Source organism: Mobula birostris, chromosome 4 (genome assembly GCF_030028105.1).
Source record: "Mobula birostris isolate sMobBir1 chromosome 4, sMobBir1.hap1, whole genome shotgun sequence".
NCBI classification, from domain to species: domain Eukaryota; kingdom Metazoa; phylum Chordata; class Chondrichthyes; order Myliobatiformes; family Myliobatidae; genus Mobula; species Mobula birostris.
In genome coordinates this window covers 41658996-41686700 of record NC_092373.1, presented here as the reverse complement: position 1 = coordinate 41686700, position 27705 = coordinate 41658996, and the positions used below count along the sequence as shown (strand labels likewise).

General features: G+C 42.8%; 1 protein-coding gene across 5 annotated transcripts in view; it reads left to right on the top strand.

The window, feature by feature from the left end:
- Positions 1–27705, top strand: part of LOC140196298 (chloride channel protein 2-like) — a 558437-nt gene that overhangs the window by 519429 nt on the left and 11303 nt on the right. For 3 of the 5 annotated variants that reach the window (XM_072255256.1, XM_072255255.1, XM_072255258.1), the window contains 3 exons: positions 242–280; positions 13687–13791; positions 24636–24722. The exons of 1 other annotated variant lie outside the window; for it this stretch is intronic. In XM_072255256.1, coding sequence (XP_072111357.1) covers positions 242–280; positions 13687–13791; positions 24636–24722 — 231 coding nt within the window. The remainder of the gene's footprint in view (positions 1–241; positions 281–13686; positions 13792–24635; positions 24723–27705) is intronic. One more of the 5 variants, XM_072255257.1, reaches the window with a different exon arrangement.

The following is a 27705-nucleotide window of genomic DNA, read 5'->3' as shown; positions in this document are numbered from 1 at the left end:
TTTGTGAATTGTCTGTCACTTTATTTCATTTGGAATGTGTGGTAATCATTGCTTAGGATGTACACCTGTGGGTGAATTCATGGACAATTTGTTGTGCATTTCCCTCTAAATTTATCAAGCTTGTTTTTAATTTGAGCATTTCTGAATTGGATGTTCAGCTACAAGCATGGGCATATTGTAATTTACATGTATAAAAGTAGTAAATATTAAAAAATATTAATTGATTTTATTTTTGGGTTAGGATCCATATGCAATTGAAGATGACATGACAACATCAGAGGTAAACCAGCTTTCTTTCAAATTTTAAACTTGTTTATAATTTTGTCCACATTTTACTTAGTAAAATTAGTAAATGATATAATTCATTCACAAAATTATCTTTCTCAGATGTATTTTTTCTGCCATGTTTATGTAATGTTATGATGTTCTCTAACCATATTTGAAACATTTCAATAAATTGCTCAGGGGTTTGGTTAATGAAAATACAAGCTTAATTAACTTAGACTCCGATATCCAGACATCCAGAATATTGCGGAAGCCTAAATGAATTTTCCACCACTTGGTACACAAGCTGTAAAAGAACAAGATTACAAAGATCAAGACAGGCAATGACAAACTTATCCTTTGCTAATTTTATTAAGAGCGAAACATGTGCATCGAAAGGACAAAGAAAATGCAACCTTTCCAATACAATCAATCAGGGCTAGAATGGCTGTCTGTATTATTGGATTGCAGCCTAGTAAAGCAGGGAAAATTGTGCAGGATCAATATAAAGGATTTGTTTGATATGTCCATTTATGCTCTTTCTTGTATGATCAATGACAACGTACTTTTAACAACGACATTAGATTCATAGTGTAATGCAGCATGGAGACAGGCGCTGTAGCCTAACTGGCCCCTGCCAACCACAGCAACCTCCCTGCTGTCTGAGTTAGGCCCATAACCCTCCAATCTCTCTCCTCCCTGTATCCATCCAAATGTCTCTTAACTGTTACGTTGTACCCTCCTCGACCACTTCCTTTGGTAGTTTGTTCCTTCTACTCACTACACTCTGTGTTAAGGAGTTACCTCTCAGGTCTCTTTTAAATCTCTCTCCTCCTATCTTGTATCCATGTGCTCTAGTCTTGGACTCCCCAGCCTGGGGAAAAGACTACGATCTTATCTATAGCACTCGTGATTTTATAAACCTCTGAAGTCACCCTTCTTTCTCCTGCCCACCACAAATTAAAGATCCAGCTGATCAGCCTCACTCTATAACCTAGACCCTCCAGTCCAGGCTGCATCCTGATAAATCTCTTCTGTCCCCTCTCCAGCTTCACATTGCCTTTCCTATAACAGGGTGACCAAAACCGTACACAATATTCCAGGGGACCTCACCGTGTCCTCACCAATTAGCTGAACTCTGAAACGCGCGCTTGTTCCTCAACACACACAAAATGCTGGAGGAACTCAGCAGGCAAGGCAGCATCTATGCAAAATGTAATGATGCAGCTCTATAAAACCCTGGTTAGGCCACACTTGGAGTACTGTGTCCAGTTCTGGTCACCTCGCTATAGGAAGGATGTGGAAGCATTGGAAAGGGTGCAGAGGAGGCTTACCAGGATGCTGCCTGGTTTAGAAAGTATGCATTATGATCAGAGATTAAGGGAGCTAGGGCTTTACTCTTTGGAGAGAAGGAGGATGAGAGGAGACATGATAGAGGTGTACAAGATAATAAGAGGAATAGATAGAGTGGATAGCCAGCGCCTCTTCCCCAGGGCACCACTGCTCAATACAAGAGGACATGGCTTTAAGGTAAGGGGTGGGAAGTTCAAGGGGGATATTAGAGGAAGGTTTTTTAATCAGAGAGTGGTTGGTGCGTGGAATGCACTGGCTGAGTCAGTGGTGGAGGCAGATACACTAGTGAAGTTTAAGAGACTACTAGACAGGTATATGAAGGAATCTAAGGTGGGGGCTTATATGGGAGGCAGGGTTTGAGGGTCGGCACAACATTGTGGGCCAAAGGGCCTGTACTGTGCTGTAATATTCTATGTTCTATGTTCTATTAAAAGAGGACAGTCGACATTCCGGGCCAAAACCCTTTGGCAGCACTGGAGAAAAAAAAGCTGATGAGTAGATTTAAAAGGTGGGGGAGGGAGAGAGAAACACTGGGTGATAGGTGAAACCTGGAGGGGGAGGGATGAAGTAAAGAGCTGGGAAGTTGATTGGTGAAAGAGACAGAAGGCCATGGAAGAAAGAAAAGGGGGGAGGAGCGCCAGAGGGAGGTGATGGGCAGGCAAGAAGATAAGGTAAGAGAAAGAAAAGGAGATGGGAAATGATGAAGGAGAGGGGGGTTGGGGGACATTACTGGAAGTTTGAGAAATCGATGTTCATGCTATCAGGCTGGAGGCTACCCAAACAGAATATTTGTTCCTCCGTCCTTAATGTGGCCTCATCACGGCAATGGAGGAGGCCATGGATGAACATATCGGAATGGGAAGTGGAATTAAAATGGGTGGCCACTGGGAGATTGTGCTTTTTCTGGTGGACGGAGCATAGGTGGTCAGCGAAACGGTCTTCCAGTCTACATCAGATTTGACCGATATACAGGAGGCTATACTGGGAGCAACGGACATAGTATATGATCCCAACAGATTCACAGAAGTGTCGCCTCATCTGGAGGGAGGAGGTGTAGCACTTTTTCCACTTGCAAGGATAAGTGGCAGGAGGGAGATCAGTGGGGAGGGACAAATGGACAAGGGAGTCGCGTAGGGAGCAATCCCTGCGGAAAGCGGTAAGTATGTGGGAAGTGGGGGGGGGGTCCTCAATCACATTTTATTTACTTGCGTATAAGAAGAACAACACAGCACTATCAGCACGAAGAAATACCATATTTATATAGAGTTGACTCGCAGTCATAGTCATAGTCATACTTTATTGATCCCGGGGGAAATTGGTTTTCGTTACAGTTGCACCATAATAATAAATAGTAATAGAAATAGTAATAGTAATATTACTATTAGTAAATATTAAATAGTAATAGTCATGGAAATAATAAATAGTAATAGAAAAATAGTAATAAATAGTAATATGTAAATTATGCCAGTAAATTATGAAATAAGTCCAGGACCAACCTATCGGCTCAGGGTGTCTGACCCTCCAAGGGAGGAGTTGTAAAGTTTGATGGCCACAGGCAGGAATGACTTCCTATGACGCTCTGTGCTGCATCTTGGAGGAATGAGTCTCTGGCTGAATGTACTCCTGTGCCCACCCAGTACATTATGTAGTGGATGGGAGACATTGACCAAGATGGCATGCAACTTAGACAGCATCCTCTTTTCAGACACCACCGTGAGAGAGTCCAGTTCCATCCCCACAACATCATTGGCCTTACGAATGAGTTTGTTGATTCTGTTGGTGACTGCTACCCTCCGCCTGCTGCCTAATGACCAATTGGTAAATAGTCAATGCCACACACAAAATGCTGGAGGAACCCAGCAGCCCAGGCAGCATCTATAGAAAAGAGCATACGGTTGACTTTTTGGGCCAAGACCCTTTAGTCCTTTCTTCGAAGGCCTGACTTGCCTGGGTTGACTGCATACTATCTGTAAACTATCCTTACCTGGACATTACCTTAACCCTTGCTATAACTTCCACAACCAGTGACCTGTATAACTGCAATATCATGTCCCTACTCCTAAACTTAACTACCTTGTCTCCATTGCTAGTCTTCAGCGATCATATCCTATCTTCCACATGTTTCAATTGGTGCAAAAGCAAAATTTTGCTGCACACAATTTGCACCAAGAAGACTAGATTCATGCAGTGCAAAAGCATTGGCACCTTATTTGGCTAATGCAGCAATGTATTTGCTAATTAATTTTCTTTGGTTTTCATATCCTAAACAATTGGAGGCAAGTAGATTCAGCCAGAATGTAATTTCAACAAGATCTGAGAAGCCTCTTTGGATTGTCACTTCCATACAGGGTTGGTGCATTCAAAATGAGTGAATTTGTAATGAAGTAGTGTGCTAAATTCTGCTAAGAAGATTGCAACAACTAACTTAATGCTGACATAGCTGTCATTCCTTCTGAAATCTTCATTTCACTCTCATTCCCCCACTTTCTTTTTCACTTTCCTTCCATACAGTAGTTAAAATGTGACTTTCTAATAAATCTTCCCATGCTCAGTTGCAAGGTTTAGAATCAAGCATCTTATGACAGCAACCATGTACTTTGTGAGTGGCTGTTGGTGCAGTGGACAATTCCCGTTCATGTGCCACTGATTAGAAAATCCAGGCATAAAGATGAATTTATCTTAATCGCTGCTAAAATGACTAGTTTTACAAAATGCCCTTTGCCTTTTTATGAAGTCATAAGATTATCTGCCCAAAAGCCCTGAAAGCAGGTCCCTGAATGCTGAAGTCTTTTTAAGATTATTATTATTAAGGTGAATTAAGATTTCTTTCCCCTGAAGCCACCATCTCCATTAAGGTAATTAATTCCACCTCCCTGTCAAATTCCTTTGAGGATTTTACCCTTAGGTGAGTTGCTTCTCTCTTGCTTGTCAAAAAGATTAGATAACAAGTGGGAAGTGTTGTGAGACTAATATCATTTCCTTTGTAAAGCCCTGCTTTTTAATGATCTCTTAACTGCAAGATAATGGAATATGTGGAACACTGAAAAACAGGAGCAGGAGTAGGAACCGCTCAGGTCACCAGGCTCCGCAAGCCTGCCTTCCATTCAATAGGAACATGGCTGATTATAAGCAACACACACAAAAGTTGCTGGTGAACGCAGCAGGCCAGGCAGCATCTCTAGGAAGAGGTACAGTCGACGTTTCGGGCCGAGACCCTTCGTCAGGACTAACTGAAAGAAGAGCTAGTAAGAGATTTGAAAGTAGGAGGGGGAGGGGGAGATCCAAAATGATAGGAGAAGACAGGAGGAGGAGGGATGGAGCCAAGAGCTTGATAATCCTCAACTGTCAACTGTCCAGCTCTTGGCTCTGTCCGTCCCCCCCCCCGGTCTTCTCCTATCATTTCGGATCTCCCCCTCCCCCTCCCACTTTCAAATCTCTTACTAGCTCTTCTTTCAGTTAGTCCTGACGAAGGGTCTCGGCCCGAAACGTCAACTGTACCTCTTCCTATAGATGCTGCCTGGCCTGCTGCATTCACCAGCAACTTTTATGTGTGTTGCTTGAAATTCCAGCATCTGCAGATTTCCTCATGTTTGCATGGTTGATTATAGTCCATGTCCTGAGTGTTTAGTTATTTCTTTGATTATTAACTCTAGCATTGTATTGACGAGAGCTCAGCGATGCCCAAGGGCAGAGGGAGAGGCACAGACACAGTATGAACAGCTCACTGGACTTTAAAAAGAACTGTACTGAACCAAGGAAAATAATAACCGCAAGACCAACAGGGCTGCTAACCAAAAACCCTCAAACAATCTAAAACCTATTGCCATCACTGCTGCTCGAAAGCAGTAGCCTAGAGATAAACCAATACCACTTCTTTAACAGTGTCAATCAAAATTACTAATCCCCTTTCTCAGAACATGGACTAACGTAAGCAAGGAGCTCTCTCGTCGCCGTGCTTCAATCAAAACTTGACAAGACTGAACCAAAAGAAAGAAAGTTAAATGAAATTACAAAGGAACCCTAATTGGCTGGAAACAACAGGAATTCTGCAGATGCTGCAAGTTCAAGCAACACACATCAAAGTTGCTGGTGAATGCAGCAGGCCAGGCAGCATCTGTAGGAAGAGGTGCAGTTGACGTTTCAGGCCGAGACCCTTCGTCAGGACTAATTGGCAGGAATGTGTGCATTCTCATGTGCATGATTGCTGTGTTATTTCAGCTGCCTGCCTGCCTGCAAGAGCGCCCAGATTCCCAGCAGTGTCCGTGACTGTGACTGAATCCACGCCCCCCCCCCCACCTCCAGCCGCAGATCCCAAGGCACCAGGGGCCTGTGCCTGCTGGAAGTCCTGAATGAAAGGCGTCCAGGATGTGTCAAGCCGGAACCCAAGAACGTTCCTCTGGGCCACACTCCTCCCAATCAACATGCGACTGGACATCCAGGAAGATGCCAGGATGCACCACACAGAACAGACCAAGATCCATCTGCCAAGCATGGAGTTGGGGGTGGGGTGGGGAAGGTGGTGGTGACTGGTGCAAGCGGAGGAGTAGTCACTGGCATGAGCTGGCAAACATGGGTGAATCTTCGTGGATGATGCTGGTCACACACAGCTTAGAGGAGGCTTTGTTAACAGCCTTCTCTACTACGAATGGTCTCGCGTAGCATATGGTCAACTTGCAGCTCTCTACTCTCAGTGGATGATCTCTGGATGCCAGCCAGACTTATTCCCCTGGTTTGAGAAGCCTCACCTGCCTTTGGAGCTGATCAGCAGGCTGGGCATATTGTTTCTGTGTTTGCAGCAGAGACGATCTGGCTCATCTCCATGTGCGCTTGTAGCAATGGACCAATGGTTTAGCAGCAGGGACTCAGGCATCCGTCTCTTGGCCAGGAAAGAGAGGTGGCTAGAATCCCTTTTGGCATTCAGAGTGGGGGTATGCCAGTGGAGGATAACTAGAGGTTATTGTGGGTAACCTCTGCCCAAACTGCTGGGAACTCTGGGTCATGGGGTTGGAAGAGTCAGTGCAGCATAGGATTGTCTCCAGCTCCTGACTCACTCTCAGTCTGGCTGTTAGATTGGGGGTAGGAAACTGACGAGAGGCTGGCCGTAGCTCTCAAAGGAGAACAGAAAGCTTTCCTAAAATGGGACATGACCTTTGTCATTGATCAGACACTATGTCCTGATCATGCAGTCCGATCTTGTACTGAACCACGAGGGTGGCAACCTCACGAGTTGACAGGAACTTGGGAAGAGCAACAAACTGGTCAGCTTTAGAGAACTGGTCCACAATTACCTGAATGGTAGTGTTCCCTTCTGACAGAGGCAGACCAGTAATGAAGTCCATCAAGAGATAGGACCAGGGGCAGTAAGGCACAGGCGATGGGCAGAGCAGGCCATCAAGGTGCTGATGTGATGTCTTGTTCTGAGCAAAACATTGCACAGGCAGAGACAAAGTCATGGACATCTTTGGACATAGATAGGCATCAAAATCATCTCCCTGTAAATTGCATGCTCCGTCGAATCTCCCAGCGGCCAACCTGATGGGAAGAGAGGCCCTACTCCAATGCTCTGTGGCTCACAGTAGCAGGGACAAACAGCTGGTTGGGACATCCCCATCTGGGCCTAGATCTGACTGTTGGGCAGCCTTCACCTCTGTTTCCGTTCCCCTAATCATCGGAGCAGCTAGGAGTGTGCGGGAAGGATGGACTCTGGATTGAGGTTGTCCTCAGAGATATCAAGTTGGTGGGAGATTGCTTCGGCCTTGATATTCTTGCTGCCAGGGAGGTAGAGGAGGGTAAAATTAAACCAGGCGAAGAAGAGAGCCCAACAGGCTTGACTGGAGTTGAGTCTCTTGGCATCACAAATGTAGGAGAGGATTTTGTGATCGGTCCATGCCAGTAAGGGGTGCTTTGCTCCCACCAAGCAGTATTGCCATGACTGCAGGGCCTCCTTGACAGCCAGAAGTTCTCATTTCACGACATCATGGGGGTCAGCTGACAGGAAAGAAAAGCACAGGGAGCGCTGGGAGAGTACAGCTCCAATGCCAACATTGGATGCATCGACCTTGACGGTGAATGGATGAGATAGGTTTGGATGCTGCAGCACTGGGGTAGTGTTGAAGTGTTACTTCAGCTCTGACAACGCTTGAACTATTTCACGTATCCATTGGAATCCTGCAGAAGTTTTCTTGCTGAGTACATTTATGGGAGCCACGATGGAACTGAAGTTTCTGATGAACTAGCAATGAAAATTTGCAAACGCCATGAAGCACCTCAACTATTTGACTATGGATGGTTTGGGCCACTCTTACAACTGCCTGAACTTTACATGGGTCTAGTTGAATAGTGGAATGTAGCCCAAGAATGACATCTGCTCTTTGTGGAACTCACACATCTCAGGATTGGCATAAAGGTTGTTCTCGAGGAGCCATCCAAGAACCTTCTGGAAATGCTGGATGTGTTCTTAGTGAGAGTGGGAATAGGTAAGAATGTCATCCAAACAGACTGATTCAACATGTCCCAGACCACATCATTGACCACAGCCTGAAAAACAAAAGGAGCGTTGGCCAGACCAAATGGCATCATAAGGTACTCATAGTGGTCAGAGGGAGTGTTGAATGCTGTCTTCCACTCGTCCCCTTCTCAGATGCCAACTAGGTTGTAACCATTATGCAGATCTATCGTAGAGAACATGGCTGATCCTTGGAGATGTTCAAAAGCTGAGGCAAGCAGGGGAAGAGGATAGCAGTTTTTCACCGTGATATTGTTGAGGAGCCAATAATCAATGCAGGCATGGAGCTTGCCATCCTTCTTCCTCACAAAAAAGAAGTCTGCCCCTGCTGGGAGGTGGTGGTTGTCCATTTTGTCCAATGATGACAGGAAACCTGTGTGGGAGGGAGCTTAAAACAGAAAAGCCATTTCACTGGGGCAGCTCCATTCTCTTAACCTCAGAAGTTCAGGTCTAGTGTTACGAACAAGCATCACAAACTGGGCTCTTCTTTGGTTGCTGTGGATGACCATGACATCTTCTGTGCTTCATCATTCCCATGGCTCTCCATGGAGCATTGCAGGGCCACCTCCCTGCAGATCTCATCCACCCAGTCCACCAGAGCTACTTCCCCATGCTAGGACAGACAAATTCCTATCTCAGTGGGGTATGAGGCCACCAGCTACCCTCAGCTGGTTTAGCCTGCCTGTTGAAGCAGTGTACTGGGGTGTGGCTGCTGTCACATGCAAACAGCTACGTGGAGCCACAGGTGAGAGCTGAGTGTCCAGTGGGGACCAAAGGTGAGTGAGCTGCCCTGGAATGGACACAACAAGTCCCTTCACCAGAGGTGCTACCCCTCCCTGGACACCCTATACACTCCATGGTGAGGCAGATGGTTTGATAAATTCTAAGGCCATTACCTCCTTGATGTATTCTTCCATGGACACTGTTTCAGTATGAGACAGGGAAAAGAGTTCACCCCAAGGAAGACCAGAACCAGGTAAGAGGTTAATCGAGCAGTCGTACGGCCAGTGTCAAGGCAGGGAGGTGGCCGCCTTCTTACTGAACACCTCAAGAAAGTCAGTATGTTCAGATGGAACCCCAGACCAGTCCACAATAGCAGTTTGCCCAGGAAGGGATATGCTGACAGGGGTTTGAGCTGGACCCAGACAGCTAGATAGGCATGCCAGCCCCCACTCTTGGAGCGTCTTTTGGGACCAATTGATCCATGTGTTGTGTTAAGAGAGTCAGGGAAAGCTAAGCACCTGCAGATCAGAGGACTGAAGGAGAGCTGTTCCCTGTGGTTGCCTTCTAGCACAAATTGGAGGGGTACTGTGGAAAGGCAGATCTGACCAGTGCCCAGACGCCAACCATCCAGTGCCTTGATGTCAATATTCTCTTTCAATTGTTGATTGGGGATTCCCCATCATTGTGCTTAAGACATGTCCGTAAGATTCCTGGCTGCCCCGGAGTCAATAAATGCCAGAGGGTGATGGGTCTGGAACGCCATGCTGGAGAAGATGAGAGCATTACTCAATTAGGGAAAGGTGCTTGCAGGGAGAATCAGCCCCTCAGAATTCCATTTTTCACTGATGGGTCTTCTTATTTTACTGGTTGCTTGGGTCATGATGCCCAGAAATGTCCTGGTGATCCACAGTAGAGGCAGCAACCTGTTCGGCACCAACCTTGTTCCTCCTGAGATAGGTGCGGGCACCCACTTTCATGGGCTCCTCCGAGGACTGCATAGAGAGGGAGTGAAGACAGATGATGATCTGATGAGTTAGGAGGCTCTGGCTGTTTTTTCTCTCTGTCACTCTGATGCCCAGCTGTCTATTTGATTGGCCAGATTTATCAGCTCATCCAAGCTACCCCGTTCATGATGCACTGCTCAGCCCACACTGGAAAGAGGTGATGAGAGATCTTCCGTTCCACCCCATCTTAACCTCAAGAGTGCGGAACTTTACTTCGTAGTCTCTCACTGACCCTCTCCCTTAACACAGGGGTCGGTGGGCAGACTCCTGACCCTGTACGGGAATGTCAGACACTCCCCTAAACTCAACAAGAAATTGCTGGGAAGACTGGGCTGCAGGAGAACCTGTTCTTGTTGGTCACCACGTAAGCCAGTTTGACATGTATCATCTCTGAGCTGACTTGACTGTGCTTGGAAGGTCAGTTCACACTAGGGAATAATGTTTCTGCAGTTTTCAGGGTAACCAGAGTATCTGCCTGGTGAAGGGATGCTCAGTTCAGGTCCTGAAGCAGTCAAGGGAATTGGGGCATTAGTGGCTAAAGCTGATGAGATTGCAATAGAGGAGGACGGGGGAGATGCTGGTGCTGGAGGTGGGGCTGTTCTGGCAGAAAGCTGCTCAGTAGCAGCTGTGAGAGCAATATTGGCTGCCGCTTGATTCTGACTGTCTATTATGAGTCGCTGAACTGCCACTGTGAGTGCTGGCACCTGATCTTGCCGCTCTGAGAGTAATTGTCGCACTGTGGAAGCCATTTCTGCCAACCCAGCCTCTACCGACTCTAACTTCTCCTCCACCTGACCAATGAAATTCAGGGTCAGTTTCAGCTGTTCTTTCTCCACCAGGTCCATTTAGGTGATCAAGTCTTTCTGACACAAGTTCAGTGATGGCCCAGGTGCACAGACATAGAGTGAACAGCCCAAGGGCTTTACTAAAACTGAACTGAACTGAACTAAGGAAAAAATAAATGCTAGGCCAACAGGGCCACTAACTTAAAAACTCTCAAACGAACTAAAAACTAACATCTTCACTGCAGTTCGAAAGCAGTAATCTGAAGCTATATTACTACCACTCCATTAACACCATCTTTCGAATCACTAATCTTCATTCCCGGAACATGGACTAAGGTAAAGAAAGAGAGATGTTGCTGTGCTTAAATCAAGACTTGACAAGACTGAACCAAAAGAAAGAGAGTTAAGTACAATTACAAAGAAACCTTAATTGACAGTAATGTGTATACTCTCATGTGCATGACTGCTGACTTCTTTCAACTGCCTGTGTACAAGAGTGCCCAGACTCCGCATTTGTGACACTTATCAACAACAGATGTTAACCTAACTTGTCTATATTTTCCTGCCTTCTGACTTCCTCCTATTATGAACCTGGTTTTCCAATTTTCTACTACCCTCCAGGAATTTAGCGAGTTTTGAAGCATTACACTGTAGCCACTTTTGAAGAGCCTTTATGTGTGGGTGATTGGATTCTGGAGATCTATTCATCTTTGACTCTAATACATTATCCCTTGTGATCGGGATTTATAGGAATTCCTCCCAATTGTTTAAAATTTTCCCGTTTATTTCTTTATTCATATTTGCAGTGAACTTCATGATGCAAAAAACATCTGCTTTTTCTTTGTCTCTTATTTTTAATTGTGAAATCCTACAGCAATCTTAACTGCCTTTTCATATTTAATTATCTATTGAAACTCTTACTATTTATTTTGATGTTATTCTCACAATTTTTCTTACAAAATCATTTTCTCCCTTATATTTTTATTCTTCCATTGCTTGATCTTAAAACTTTCCAGTCCTCTGACCTGCCACTGCCCTTAACACTTTATATAGCCTAGTTTTCAGTTTAACAATGGTGCTGAGCTTTTGTTAATTTCTAGTTTGTAATTATAACCCTGATATCTCTAATGCATAAGGTCTAAAATAGTTTGTTAGATAATGGAACAATCCAGTGCTGGGTCCTCCAGCTGATTTTAGCTTAGGCTGCAACAACTTCCATTTATAAGCACCTTTACCATAGCAAAAATGTTCGGAATGTTTTCCCACCAGTTTTATCAAATTTTAAAAATTCTCCTATGTGCCAGGTTAGGATATCAGAGGAGCGTTGCTGGAGCAGTGAACAGACCATTAAAAACTGTTCACAGTTGCAACTGGATATTTGAGAATGGCACCAGGCAAATACATTGTGATTAAAAAAGAAAATGTTGAAAGTACTCAGCAAGTAAGGCAGTGCCTATGCCTATGAATGGAAAATCCTACAAAAGGTAGTGCCTATGAATGGAAAATCCTACAAAAGGTAGTGGATTCAGCCCAGTACGTCAGGTAAAACCCTCCCAACCATTGACCACATCTACGTGGATCGCTGTTATAGAAAAGCAGCATCATCATCAAAGATCCTCACCACCCAGGCCAGGAGGTGGAAGGTACTAGAGCCTCAGGATTCGCACCACCAAGTTCAAGAACAGTTACTACCCTTCAACCATTAGGCTCTTGAACAAAAGGGGGTAACTACACTCATCTGCCCATCTATTGAGATGTTCCCACAACCAATGATCACTCTTTAAGTACTCTTTATCTTGTTATTTCATGTTCTCATTCTTTATTGTTATTTATTTATACTTGCATTTGAACAATTTGTTGTCTTCTGCACTCTACTTGATCCTTCATTGAAACTTGTTATCGTTATTATTTCTTTAGATTTGCTGAGTATGCCTGCAAGAAAAAGAATCTCAGGGTTGTATGTGATGACATATATGTACTCTAATAATGAAATTTACTTTGAACTTTGAGCACCTGTGAAAAGAGTTAACATTTCAGATCAATAACCGAAGGCTGTCTTACTTCTGATTTTATTCTGGATTTCCAGCGTTTGCAGTGTTTTGCTTTTGGCGTGCAGGCCCATTCATCTGGGTGTAAGTGGAGAAACATTGCAGGAGGATGATATGGTCAACCATGTGAAAGACTTCAGACAAGTCAAGACTGACAATGGGGATTTTACATTTCTGTTAATGTAAACTCATTTCTTCCACTTTGCAAGCTATCATAGACCATATCCTTTACTGGCTGTGTGAATATTTTTGGAGATGAAACTTTTGATATTTTGGAACAACTAGTTCTATGTCATATAATTAGGAGTTGTTTGTGCATAGTCATATGTAAACTGTTCCAGTAGAGTATTATGAATTTCATAACTGAATATTAATTAAAAGTTCAAACTAAATTTATTATCAAAGTACAGTACATATATGTCACCATATACAACTGAGATTTTGTTTTAATTTTCCTGAAAGTTCTGTTCATTTGTACTTATTAAGTATATTTCGTTTAAAAAATGGAAATTACTCTTTTAGTGATGTGATCTTGAATCTTTCAAACAATGTTTTGTGCTGCATTTCATTATAAGAGATCTATTCCTCTTGACATATTTAGCTGATCATGTACACAACTTTGACAATATTTTCTTTAGTAATTGCTGTTCAATTTTGTGACATTAAAGCAGTTGGAGACTTAACCAGGAATTGAAGAATTAATTAGGATTTCCAGTCTGTATTCAAGATCACAAATGTCAGAAAGAACATCAAATCCTCAGTGAAGCTGATACTAAAATTGTCACTAGAATTGCTGAGAAGCTCTAAAACCTGAACTTCCTGGCTTCCTGAAATGACAGATTGGGACTACTTAACTAATTGAATCTATATTGAACTCTGATTTAGACACTGAAATGCCATAACTAATTACCTGGATGTCTCTATGCTGTTTCTGTGTGCTGAATTCAGTTGTGAGCCACGGAAACACTGTAATTGCAAACTGATGATTAAAACTGTTTCCCTAGGTTATGGAATGGGAAGAAAAACAGTTGGATGAGGAAGTGGACTTCAACAACTGTAAGATTGATCCAGCACCCTTCCAACTTGTTGAGTGGACGTCTTTACACAAGGTAAGATCCATTAAATGTTTCCTAATGCGGTATTGCTAAAGTTATTGTAACTTTGTGCTATTAGGTTGTCATCCAGTAGTATTGCTGCAGATTAAATTGTTATCTATAGCATCAATTAATTATTTAGTTATTTGTTTAATGTTTCTCAATACATTTTCGTTAGAGTTACTTAGAATTTAGATAAAATAGGCTTGAAAGTGAATCATGGTATTTAGAAGCAATGGTCAATGAAGTATTTCATCTATGAGACTAATCCTATTTTCTGTAAATGTGCAGTTAGTCAATACATTATGTTAATTGTTGAAACAATACAAGTGCACTTACAACCTCTGGTATTAAAGTCCAACATACTGTACAATTTGCTTTCCTAATTGAGTATTTTTGTGTACAAGGACACAGGTCACTTTTTTTACTTTACTTTATACTTTATTGTCACCGAACAATTGATACTAGAGCGTACAATCATCACAGCGATATTTGATTCTGCTCTTCGTGCTCCCTGGAGTACAAATCGATAGTAAGTATTAAAAATCTAAATTATAAATCATAAATAGAAAAGGGAAAGTAAGGTAGTGCAAAAAAACCGAGAGGCAGGTCCGGATATTTGGAAGGTACGGCCCAGATCCGGGTCAGGATCCGTTCAGCAGTCTTATCACAATTGGAAAGAAGCTGTTCCCAAATCTGGCCATACAAGTCTTCAAGCTCCTGAGCCTTCTCCCGGAGGGAAGAGGGACGAAAAGTGTGTTGGCTGGGTGGGTCATTTTCTTATTACTCATCGTAAAATAGAAGTCTTTTTTTTTTCAATTTTATACCACAAAGTGAACAACCTCACATTTTCCTACATTACATTTAATCTGCCATATTTTCATCTACTCATTTAGTTTATCCATGTCTCCTTGGAGCCTCTTTGAAACCTCCTCCCTATCATGGTCTTGCCCTGTGTTGTGACAGTAGTAAACTTCTAAAGTCGTTATTTAGTCCCTTCTGCCATATTTTATTGATTATGAGTAAGTGAGGACAGTTTCACCGACTTCACTCTTTTTTACAAATATTAATTTTCTTTAGTTCTTTATGTTTGTGGGATCCTTTACTATTTAGTATTTCTAGCAGATTTTTTTTGTCTTTTCTATGAAGACTGACATAAAATATTTAATCTCTCTCTCACTTCCTTATTCCCCATATTTTGGTCTATAAAGGAACCACATTTACACTTGCTAGTCTTCCTTTTTAAGTACCTACAGATGCTCTTTTTCATACTTCTTGCCATTTTACTCTCAATTTCTAGCTTTCCTCTTTTTATCAATTCCCATGCTCCAGTTGCAGACCCCAGATGAACTTTATTTCACACTTCAACTCTATAAACTACTTATTCTTTTTAAAAAAGGATCTGGTGCTCTCTTGGTGTATATGATGAATGAACTCTGCTCTGGCTTCCAGCCAGGTACAAGTGTCACTTATAACCAGTGTTTTTGATGACATACTCTGCCACCTTCATCAGCGATGATGCCTGGGCACGTCTAGCCTGGTGGTATTTATATCTGGTTTGTGTCCCAGTTCATCTTTGACCTACATAAGCTGTGAGTTGAGCTTCCTTATGGGTTTGTCAATGGTATTAATCTGGTATTTCTACAGGATGCTGGTGATCCTTCTAGAAACTGTGGAAATATAGGTAAGACAGGCAATAGCGACAGGTTCCTCCTCGTTGTTAGGTTTCCTGGTTTTCTGTCAGTCCTTTTAAGGGCCCAATTGATTTCTTTCACCTTGTAACCATTTTTTTAATACCATCCACAAACCCATAAGGAAGCTCAAATCACAGCCTATGCAGGTCAAAGATGATCTGGGACTCAAATGGGCTGGTGTTTACAGGATTCCCTGTGTATGTGGATCAGCGTATATCGGCTAGATGGGATGCACGGTGGAAACCTGCATCAAGGAGCACGAGGTGTATCTGGGATAACCAGAGAAATTGGCGGTAGGAGAACGTTGCATTCGCAATGGCAATAGGATTGACTTCAACAACACGAAACTACTGTGCCACCCCAATAGCTTTTGGAATCACCTGGTAAAGGAAGCCATTGAAATAAAACTAGAGGAAAAGAAATCTAACAAAGAAGGAGGTCTCACTCTAACTAAGAACTGGAATTCAATTGTAAACAAGGTTTCAGAGTAGGAACCTATTTGAATGAGGACTAACCAATCAGGAGGGACAGACAACGGGTGCATAAATACCACCGGACTAGATGTACCCAGGCATCATCCCTGATGAAGATGGCAGAGTTTGTCTTCAAAACATCAGTTATAATCGATATCTGTACCCGGCTGGAAGCCTGAGAATAGTTTATTCGTATTTGTTCTAAATTTCTTGCATCTTTTCTATTGTTCTACAACACTGAATAACAGTGGATTTAATTTGGCCTTTTTGACTCTGATCAACAGAAAAATACTTTTCGTGTTAAAGTGAAAACAAATTTCTACAAATTGGTCTAAATGTATTACAATTATTAAACACAAAATAATTGATTGCATAATTACACACCCCCTTCAAATCAGTATTTAATAGATGCACCTTTAGCAGCAAATACTGCCTTGAATCTATGTGGATTGGTCTCTCTCAGCTTTGCACATCTGGACATTGCAATTTTTCCCCATTCCTCTTTACAAAACTGCTCAAGCTGTGTCAGATCGCAAGAGGATTACGAGTGAACAGCCCTTTTTAAGTCCAGCCACAAATTCTCAATTGGAATGGATTCTGACTTGGCCACTCCAGGACATTAACTGTGTTGTTTTTAAGCCATTCCTGTGTAGCTTTGGTTTTATGATTGGGGTCATTGTCTTGCTGGAAAACAAATCTTCTCCCAAGTCGCAGTTCTCTAGTAGACTGCATCAAGTTTTCCTCCAGTATATCTCTGTATTTTGCTGAATTCATTTTACCTTCTTACAAGCCTTTCAGGGCCTGCTGCAGTGAAGCATCCCCACAGTATGATGCAGTGACGACCCTGCTTCATGGAAAGGTTGGTGTGTTTTTGACGATGAGTGGTGCCTGGCTTACACCAAACATAATGTTCAATCTGATGGCCAAAAAGCTCAATTTGGTTTCATCAGACCATAGAACCTTCTAGCTGACTTCTGAGTCTCGCACATTCCTTCTGGAAAACTAGCCAAGATTTCATGTGTGTTTTTTCCAACAGTGGCTTTCTCTCTGCCACTTTCCCATAAAGTTGCAATTGGTAAAGCACCTGGGCAACCGTTGTATGTGCTTTCTCTCTCATCTCAGCCACTGAAGCTTGTAACTCCTCCAAAGTTGTCATAGGTCTCTTGGTGGCCTCCCTCACTAGTCCCTATCTTGCACGGTCACTCAGCCTTTGAGGACAACCTGCCTCACAGCTGATTTACAGCTGTGCAATATTCCTTCCTTTTCTTGATGATTGACTTAACTGTACTCCAAGGGATATTCAGTGACTTGGAAATTTTCTTTCTATCCTTCTCCTGCTTTTCAATAACCTTTTTGTGGAGTTGCTTAGAGTGTTCTTTTGTCTTCATGGTGTAGTTTTTGTCAGGCTACTGACTCACCAGCAGTTGGACCTTCCAGATACAATCAATTGAAACACCTTGACTGCACACAGCTGATCTCTATTTACCTAATTATGTGACTTTTAAAACCGATTGGCTGCACCAGTGTTGACTTAGTGTGTCATATTAAAAGGGGCGGGGTGAATACTTATGCAATCAATTATTTTGTGTTTTGTATTTGTAATTAATTTGGATCATTTTGTAGAGATCTGTTTTCACTTTGACACAAAAGTGTCTTGTTTTATGGGTCAGTGTCAAAAAAGCAAAATTAAATCACTGTGATTCAATGTTGTAAAACAATAAAACATGAAAACTTCCAAAGTGAGTGAATACTTTTTAATGACACTGTATATATGTGCCTAAGACTTTTGCACGGTACTGTAGGTGCTTTTCATTTACAGTGTCGGTAGTGGTATAGAATACAGAGGACAATTGGCTCCACAAGTTCTGCAAGAAAGATGAGGTTATTTTTGTAAAAGAGATCTTCAAAACTGTTGATAAGTAATATGGAGTGAAATGTTGAATTGATATTTAAGTGTTCCTCTTGAATATTTACAGAAGAATTTTCTGTTTAGAAGAAGGAGTATACGTGAAACATGAACTTGCTGCTTCTCTTCTAGATAATACATGAGTCACTGATTGTTTTAGACCATGAGACCTAGGAGCAGAATTGGGCTATTTGGCCCATCGAGTGTGCGTGCTGTTCCCATCATAGCTGGTATACTATCCTTCTCAACCCTATTCTCCTGCCTTCTCCCTGTAACCTTTGATCGCCGTACTAATCAAGAAACTATCAACCTCCGCTATAAATACTGCCAATTCACCACCACTTGGTGAGAGAAATTCCTCCTCATCTCTGTTCTAAAGGTCCTTTCATCCTTCTATGCAGAGGCTGTGCCTTCTGATCTTAGACTTTCCCACTACAGGAAACATCTTCTCCACGTCCACTCTACCTAGCCCTTTTCAAACATTACTTCAGAATTCTAGCGCATGCATTTCTTTTGTTCATTATTAGTTAAGAGTTCTTTATGCATTGGTTTATTTTTCTGGTCTGTGAAATAGATCATGCCTTGCTGATGAGGACACTGCAGTATATACAGAATCCACTTTGGTTTTTCTTGAATATTTACTGTTGTTTTAATGCTGACATATATATGTATGTGTCTCAAACTCTATTGGGAGATGTATTGTTAAAATAATAGAAGGGATTCTAATATGAAAGAGGTAGATACAATTTTGATTTGGTTAACTGCATGTTTTAATGTGTATGTGAAATACTCAGTATGTATTAAAAATTAGAAACAAATTCATAAAAAATCAGACATTGAAATTGCACAGTTGAATAATTGATATATTTTTCCTGAATTTTTTTTACCAAACAGTGCTACAAGTAAAAATAATTGCCTTAATGTGGATAATTCATAATGTAGGCAGCTCTGAGGTTGCTGTCTCATTGTTTAAATCTCTGATTTGTGAGTATGTCTGGCAGCAGTCGGCCTATTATTCATCATGTTGTGTAATAACATGGCAAATAATGCTGTGTAGAGTTACTGTCATAAATATTTAATAGAGGAAGATAATAAAATAACATGTTGCATGTCTCCACGGAGGGTTGACAGTATGATATAAGTAAATTTTGACATAGAATGATGCACTGTTTCTTTGCATACATTCTCAACAACATTGTTTTAATCATTAGAAAATCTCCTATCAGCATGAGTAATTCATTCTATTAAGACCACTGAGTTAGATTTCAAATGAATGTGTGCTCAAGGACAAGTCAATTAAATGGTTATTTGTCAAAGCAGTACTATTTAGACCACTGTGAGGAATACTCATGAATAGCTATAGATATTTTATCTTCTCAGTGTGATATTTTTATCATTACCCTCCTTATTATGCTTTTCTACTGTGTAGTCTTTTTCAATTCTTTTGTACATTCATTGTGTTCTTAAAAATTAGAAACTGTTCTAGTAGTTAAACCAATTTTTTTGTATAAAGATGCAGTGCTCTTAAAAGTTTTAAAGCATAAATTTTCATGAGTTTTATTTGAGGCATTCCTTCAGGCAGATTATCACACAGCACCTATTTTGGTTGGGAAAGTTAAAGGTTCAGATTCCAACCTACAGGTAAATGACTGAGAAGTGCTGCTGAGGGGGAAATTAATGATGTGCCCTCTGTCACAAGGAAGGTTCAATACCCATATTTCATCAAAGTCAATGCTCACTGATAATGTGATTAGAAATTGTGGCCTGTGCTCTCTATCAATACCTGCTATCATGTTAAATACCTCTGTCAGGTCACACTCTGCCTCCTTCACCCTTAGTCAAACAAACCAATCTCTCCCATAACTGAAGTCCCCTAGTCCGGACAACATCCGGTGAATGAATCTCCTCTGTATTCTCTGTACTGCAATCACATCCTTCCTGTGATATAGCAACCAGAACTACGGGCAATAAGTATAATTTTCTGAGAATATATATATTGCCTATAAAAACTATTCAAAACCACCCCCCCAGAAGTTTTCATCTTTTATTGTTTTACAGCATTGAATCACAGTGGATTTAATTAACTTCTTTGACACTGATCAACAGAAAATAAAACTCTTTTGTGTCAAAGTGAAAACAGATCTCTACAAAGTGATATAAATTAATTACAAATATAAAACTCAAAATAATTGATTGCATAAGTAGTCACCCCCTTTAATATGACACACCAAATCATCACTGGTGCAGCCAATTAATTTTCGAACCCACATAATTAGTTAAAAGAAGATCTGTTTTTGGAGACCTGTGTGCAGTCAAGGTGTTTCAATTGATTGTAGTGAAAATACACCTGTATCTGAAAGGTTCAATTGTTGGTGAGTTAGTATCCTGGCAAAAACTACACTGTGAAGACAAAGGAACACTCCAAGCAACTCCGTGAAAAGGTTATTGAAAAGCACAAGTCAGGAGATGGATACAAGAAAATTTCCAAGTCACTGAATATTCCTTGGAGTACAGTTAAGTCAATCATCAAGAAATGGAAAGAATATTGCACAGCTGTAAATCTGCCTGGAGCAGGTCATCCTCAAAAACCGAGTGACCGTGCAAGAAGGGGAATAGTGAAGGAAGCCACCAAGAAACCTATGACAACTCTGGAGGAGTTACAAGCTTCAGTGGCTGAGATGGGAGAGACTGCATATACAACAACTGTCGCCTGGGTTCTTCACCAGTCACAGTTTTATGGAAGAATGGAAGAGAAAGCCACTGTTGAAAAAAAACTCACATGAAATCTTGGCTTGAATTTGCCAGAAGGCATTGGGAGACTCTGAAGTCAGCTGGAAGAAGGTTCTATGGTCTGATGAAAAGAAAATTGAGCCTTTTGGCCATCACATTTAAAGCGATGTTTGGCATAAGTCAAACACTGCATATAATCAAAAACACACCATCCCTACCATGAAACCTGGTGGTGGCTGCATCATGCTGTGGGGATGCTTCACTGCAGGCCCTGGAAGGCTTGTGAAGGTAGAGAGTAAAATGAACACAGCTAAATACAGAGAAATCCTGGAGGAAATCCTGATGCCATCTGCAAGAGGACTGTGACTTGGGAGATTTGTTTTCCAGCAAGACAATGACCCCAAGCATAAAGCCAAAGCTACAGAGGAATGGCTTAAAAACAACACAGTTAATGTCCTGGAGTGGCCAAGTCAGAGTCCAGACCTCAATCCAATTGTGGCTGAACTTGAAAAGGACTATTCACTCATGATCGCCTCGCAAAGCTGCTAGAAACCTTTCCACACAGACTCAAGGGTGTAATTGCTGCCAGAGGTGCATCTACTAAAAACTGACTTGAAAAGGGTGAATACTGAAGCAATCAATCATTTTGTGTTTTATATTTGTAATTAATTTAGATCACTTTGTAGACAGCTATTTTCACTTTGACATGAAAGGGTCCTTTTCTGTTGATCAGTGTCAAAAAAGCCAAATTAAATCCACTGTGATTCAATGTTGTAAAACAATAAAACATGAAAACTTCCAAGGGGGTGTGAATACTTTTTATAGGCACTGTATTTGCGAACTAACTGCCAGTCACAGCACAGTAATAACAACTCTAATAAGTTATCTACTTTTTAATTTTTCAATTCACAGCAAATTCATTGTCAGCATTGTGATGATACGTCATTGATAACATTTGATAACACAAAGGGTTTACTGCAATAGGTTGCAATGTTGCTGTGCTGAGCATTGTGGGCATGCAACGTTGGTGCCAGAATGTGTGGCAACACTTGCGGGCTGCTCCCCAGCAATCCCTGGGTGTGTTGGTTATTAACTCAAAACAATGCATTTCACTGTATGTGATGAATAAATGAATCTGAATCTAATTAGAAAGGATGTCAAAGATTACGGGGAGAAGGCGAGAGAATGGGGTTGAGAGGTATAATAAATTGGCCACAATGGAACGGCGGATCAGACTTGACGGACTGAGAGGCTTAATTCTGCTCCTACGTCTTAGAAACATAGAAACATAGAAAATAGGTGCAGGAGTAGGCCATTCGGCCCTTCGAGCCTGCACCGCCATTTATTATGATCATGGCTGATCATCCAACTCAGAACACTGCCCCAGCCTTCCCTCCATACCCCCTGACCCCCGTAGCCACAAGGGCAATATCTAACTCCCTTTTAAATATAGCCAATGAACTGGCCTCAACTGTTTCCTGTGGCAGAGAATTCCACAGATTCACCACTCTCTGCGTGAAGAAGTTTTTCCTAATCTCGGTCCTAAAAGGCTTCCCCTCTATCCTCAAACTGTGACCCCTTGTTCTGGACTTCCCCAACATCGGGAACAATCTTCCTGCATCTAGCCTGTCCAATCCCTTTAGGATCTTATACGTTTCAATCAGATCCCCCCTCAATCTTCTAAATTCCAACGAGTACAAGCCCAGTTCATCCAGTCTTTCTTCATATGAAAGTCCTGCCATCCCAGGAATCAATCTGGTGAACCTTCTCTGTACTCCCTCTATGGCAAGGATGTCTTTCCTCAGATTAGGGGACCAAAACTGCACACAATACTCCAGGTGTGGTCTCACCAAGGCCTTGTACAACTGCAGTAGTACCTCCCTGCTCCTGTACTCAAATCCTCTCGCTATAAATGCCAGCATACCATTCGCCTTTTTCACCGCCTGCTGTACCTGCATGCCCACTTTCAATGACTGGTGTATAATGACACCCAGGTCTCGTTGCACCTCCCCTTTTCCTAATCGGCCACCATTCAGATAATAATCTGTTTTCCTATTTTTGCCACCAAAGTGGATAACTTCACATTTATCCACATTAAATTGCATCTGCCATGAATTTGCCCACTCACCCAACCTATCCAAGTCACCCTGCATCCTCTTAGCATCCTCCTCACAGCTAACACTGCCACCCAGCTTCGTGTCATCCGCAAACTTGGAGATGCTGCATTTAATTCCCTCATCCAAGTCATTAATATATATTGTAAACAACTGGGGTCCCAGCACTGAGCCTTGCGGTACCCCACTAGTCACTGCCTGCCATTCTGAAAAGGTCCTGTTTATTCCCACTCTTTGCTTCCTGTCTGCTAACCAACTCTCCACCCACACCAATACCTTACCCCTAATACCGTGTGCTTTAAGTTTGCACACTAATCTCCTGTGTGGGACCTTGTCAAAAGCCTTCTGAAAATCCAAATATACCACATCCACTGGTTCTCCCCTATCCACTCAACTAGTTACATCCTCAAAAAATTCTATGAGATTCGTCAGACATGATTTTCCTTTCACAAATCCATGCTGACTTTGTCCAATCATTTCACCGCTTTCCAAATGTGCTGTTATCACATCCTTGATAACTGACTCCAGCAGTTTCCCCACCACCGACGTTAGGCTAACCGGTCTATAATTCCCCGGTTTCTCTCTCCCTCCTTTTTTAAAAAGTGGAATTACATTAGCCACCCTCCAATCCTCAGGAACTAGTCCAGAATCTAACGAGTTTTGAAAAATTATCACTAATGCATCCACTATTTCTTGGGCTACTTCCTTAAGCACCCTGGGATGCAGACCATCTGGCCCTGGGGATTTATCTGCCTTCAATCCCTTCAATTTACCTAACACCACTTCCCTACTAACATGTATTTCGCTCAGTTCCTCCATCTCACTGGACCCTCTGTCCCCTACTATTTCTGGAAGATTATTTATGTCCTCCTTAGTGAAGACAGAACCAAAGTAATTATTCAATTGGTCTGCCATGTCCTTGCTCCCCATAATCAATTCACCTGTTTCTGTCTGCAGGGGACCTACATTTGTCTTTACCAGTCTTTTCCTTTTTACATATCTATAAAAGCTTTTACAGTCCATTTTTATGTTGCCTGCCAGTTTTCTCTCATAATCTTTTTTCCCCTTCCTAATTAAGCCCTTTGTCCTCCTCTGCTGAACTCTGAATTTCTCCCAGTCCTCAGGTGAGCCACTTTCTCTGGCTAATTTGTATGCTTCTTCTTTGGAATTGATACTATCCCTAATTTCTCTTGTCAGCCACAGGTGCACTACCTTCCTTGATTTATTCTTTTGCCTTGCAGGCTTAAGGCTGATTTATACTTCTGCGTCAACTCGATGCCGTAAGTACGACATCGCCACGAACCCTATACAGAGCCTACGCAGATCCCTATGCCGTAGCCTGACGTGCACCTCTCCCAAAATGTAACTACACGTCGCAGCAACACAGACCGAACAACTGTGATTGGTCCGCCTGGTAGCATCGCATTTCCTCCTACGCCGCAATAGCTTCCCATTGGCCGACTGAAGGGCAGGGAAGAAACTCTGGCTGCAGTACTTTCCATAAAGCTTTACAGACCTCCGAAATTATGGAGGACACTTATTGCTTTTACGAAAAAAGACGCTCACTTTAAACTGGTTTACCCCGAGAAAGACTAAAATGACCATGATGCCTTGCACAGGCAGGTGTGTGCGCATGCGCGACGTGCCCGAATTGCAGAGCGACACAGACACACCAACGCACAAGTATAAATGGTCACAACGCACATAGGCCACTTGCGTAGGTTACGGCGTCGAGTTGACGCAGAAGTATAAATCAGCCTTTATTGTTCATGCTCAGCTATGAAGAACATAAAACATTGAAATTTTAAGTTGTGTGATGTTTAAGTTGAGATGCACTGAAGTAAATCTTGAAAGAAATAATAGAATCACAATGTGTATTGAAATGGAGTCCTCCATCAAGTTACAGTCAACTACCTAATCAAAAATTCTTATCTCCTTTCAGACTCACACCATGTTCTCCCTGTTAGGACTTAACCATGCTTACGTGACGAGTATTGGAAAGTTGATAGGAGTGGTAGCTCTTAAAGAGGTGAGATATTTTACACTTTAATAGCAACATGAAGCTGAGTGACTGCAGTAGAGAGTCCATTCTGGGTGCCTGTCTAAACCTGTTTGCAGTTCAGAACTGTCGCATGTAGTGTTGATTAATGTTGAAGAATTGGTGTGAAACGGAGATTTTCTAAATTAACCTTATTTCCACCCCTGTCGCGTTGGCTAAAAGAAGATGGACTCATTCATCTGCTGGCATAATTTGGAGATTTACACTCTCGCTATCGATGTGATGCAGAGAAAGAAACTATATTTTGCACAATTACCTGATGTCTGATTTTCACTAGGTGACGTTTGCCAAATCTAGCATTTGCTTTTGTGGCAGGGATTGACACCTAGTACCTACTAGCAGGGTAATATGTTCTAAACATATAATAGTATAATTCCATCATGACAGCCAACTAAATCCTTTATAAGAGGGTTGATCACTTTGTCAGTTGACCAGGCTATCACTAAATGAGGCAACATTTGGTTCAAATTTTGGACCTTTAGTCAGTAGGCTGAGATTTGCTGAGAAATGAACCACATAGGAAATCCAAGCCGATGAAATAGCCTGGATACCAGAAGATAAGGTCTGTTTTCATTAGAGCTGAAAGGTAATGCACAGGGAAGGAAAAAACATTCTACATTTTCAGAAGCAGTTCCAAAAGGCTTACTGAATAACAATACCACCTTTGTTCATCCATGCCTGAAGGATGATTAAGATGGTATAGGTGTCTGCTCCAACCTGATTAATACCTTCCCATATCTCTTTGTGCTTCAATTGAATAAGAGTTGTAGGACAAGTGTGAAATGTGTGTGTGTGTATGTCTATACTTAGACAGACAAGAGAGGAGTGTAGACCATAGGATTTAGCTCCCAAGTAATCAAAATAGCTTCTCACAAGTTTCTTAGAGGAATCAGGTTTATAGTGAGGAACAGCAAATTTAAATTCAGTGTCAAGAATTATGGAGTAGAAATTTGTACTTCGCAAATGCAAAAAGCAGTTACCGTCACATGCTGAACCCTGACTGCAAAGTCAAAGGAATGAAATTTAAGGAAAATGCAATGCATAACTGCTATTAAAAGGCATAATTAATGCAACCAAATCTCCACACATTTCTAAAGCAATACCTTTACCCAGAGGGAGATCAACACTTTTATACTAGACCATAAAATTTTACAATGTAATGTAATTCAGTGACTAGCAGTTAAAATTTTCATTAACGTATGAAGTTTGCACATCATGAATAGGAATAGGTGTTAAACTAAATGTGTGATATTCAATGACTAACTGAGGTTTTGCATGTTTCTTTTATTCTGCCTGTTGTGGCAGCTCGCCCACACGGCAAGCGAACCGGCTCCAGCAGTCACGGGCGAGTCCACAGCCAGCGGCAACCGAGGGGGCTCTGAGTGCAGGGCAGACCTCGGCCCGGAAGCCGACGTCACTTCCGCCCCGCAAAGAGCGGGGGATGCTGGGAGCAGGACTTTTGGCGCGCGGATTGAAACAGTAGACAGTTTGACCAGACCCTGCTCAACTCAGTGTGTTGCTTTCACTCATTGCGTATCAGCACAACTACATTGGTGACCCCGACGGTCCAATGGCATTTGGACCCAGCATGAACGACTCGGCTCTGCAGAATGCAGTTTCACTTAAACTGCCAACCTTCTGGACCACTAAACCCCTGGTCTGGTTCGAGCAAGTGGAGGCCCAGTTCCAGGTCAGGCAAGTTGTCTCAGACGCCACCAAGTATTACTACATGATGGGCGCCCACGACCAGGAGACAGTGGGCCGCATTATCGACTTTCTGCATCAGCCCCCGGCAAAAGACAGGTACGAGGCGCTCAAGGCCCTGTTAATCTGCACATTTGGCCTCTCCCGCCGCGAACGGGCCACGCGGTTACTGCATATGGACGGCCTGGGTGACCGCGCGCCATCAGCCCTGATGAGCGACATGCTAGCACTGGCAGACGGCCATAAGCTTTGCCTGCTGTTTGAACAGATCTTCTTGGAGCAAATGCCAGAAAACATCTGCCTCGGACTAGCAGATGAAGACTTCAGAGACCCACACAGGGTGGCTCCCCGCGCGGACGTGCTTTGGCGCGCCAAACAAACTGGCAGAACCACCATCGGAATTAGTGCTGCGGCACAGCCGAAAGCCCAGCCTTCCCACACCCCAGCAGTGGAGCACCGAACACCCACACCAAGGGACGGCACCACTTCTGAGTCTTGGTGTTTTTATCATCAAAGGTGGGGTTCCAGGGCCCGCCGCTGCCGACTGCCATGCTCGTTCCAGGGAAAACGCCAGGACCAGCCGTCGCTGATGGCTACGGCGGCTGGTCACCGTGATAGCCTCCTCTACATTGGAGACAAGCACTCCGGGCGTAGATTCCTGGTGGACATGGGGGCAGAAATCAGTGTCCTACCCCCCTCGAGCTACGATACCTGAACTAGAAGAACAGACTGGAACTTACGGCAGCCAACAACAGCACCATCCGCACCTACAGCACAAGAACCATCCCCTTGCAGTTCGGTTCCAGCTGCTTTACATGGACATTTACGCTGGCCGCAGTATCACAGCTATTGCTGGGTGCGGACTTCCTCCTGCTCGTGGATTTGAAGGGACAATGATTGGTTGATGCGAAGACGTTCCGGACTTTCTCCCTCAGTGAGGCCAGGTTACCGGCCCCGCACCTGGACTCCATCACTTATTCTGACAACGAGTTCGCCAGAGTGTTATCAGAGTTCCCATCTATCATCACGCCGCAGTTTTCCTCAACAGACCCCAAGCACAGTGTGATACACCACATCCCCACACAGGGACCTCCCCTTCATGCCCGGGCCTGCAGGCTACCACTCGACAAGCTCCACCTCGCGAAGGAGGAATTCAAGAAGATGGAGGAGATGGGGATTGTGCAGTGTTCCGACAGTCCGTGGGCCTCCCCACTCCATATGGTGCCCAAGTCGGTGGGAGGGAGGAGAC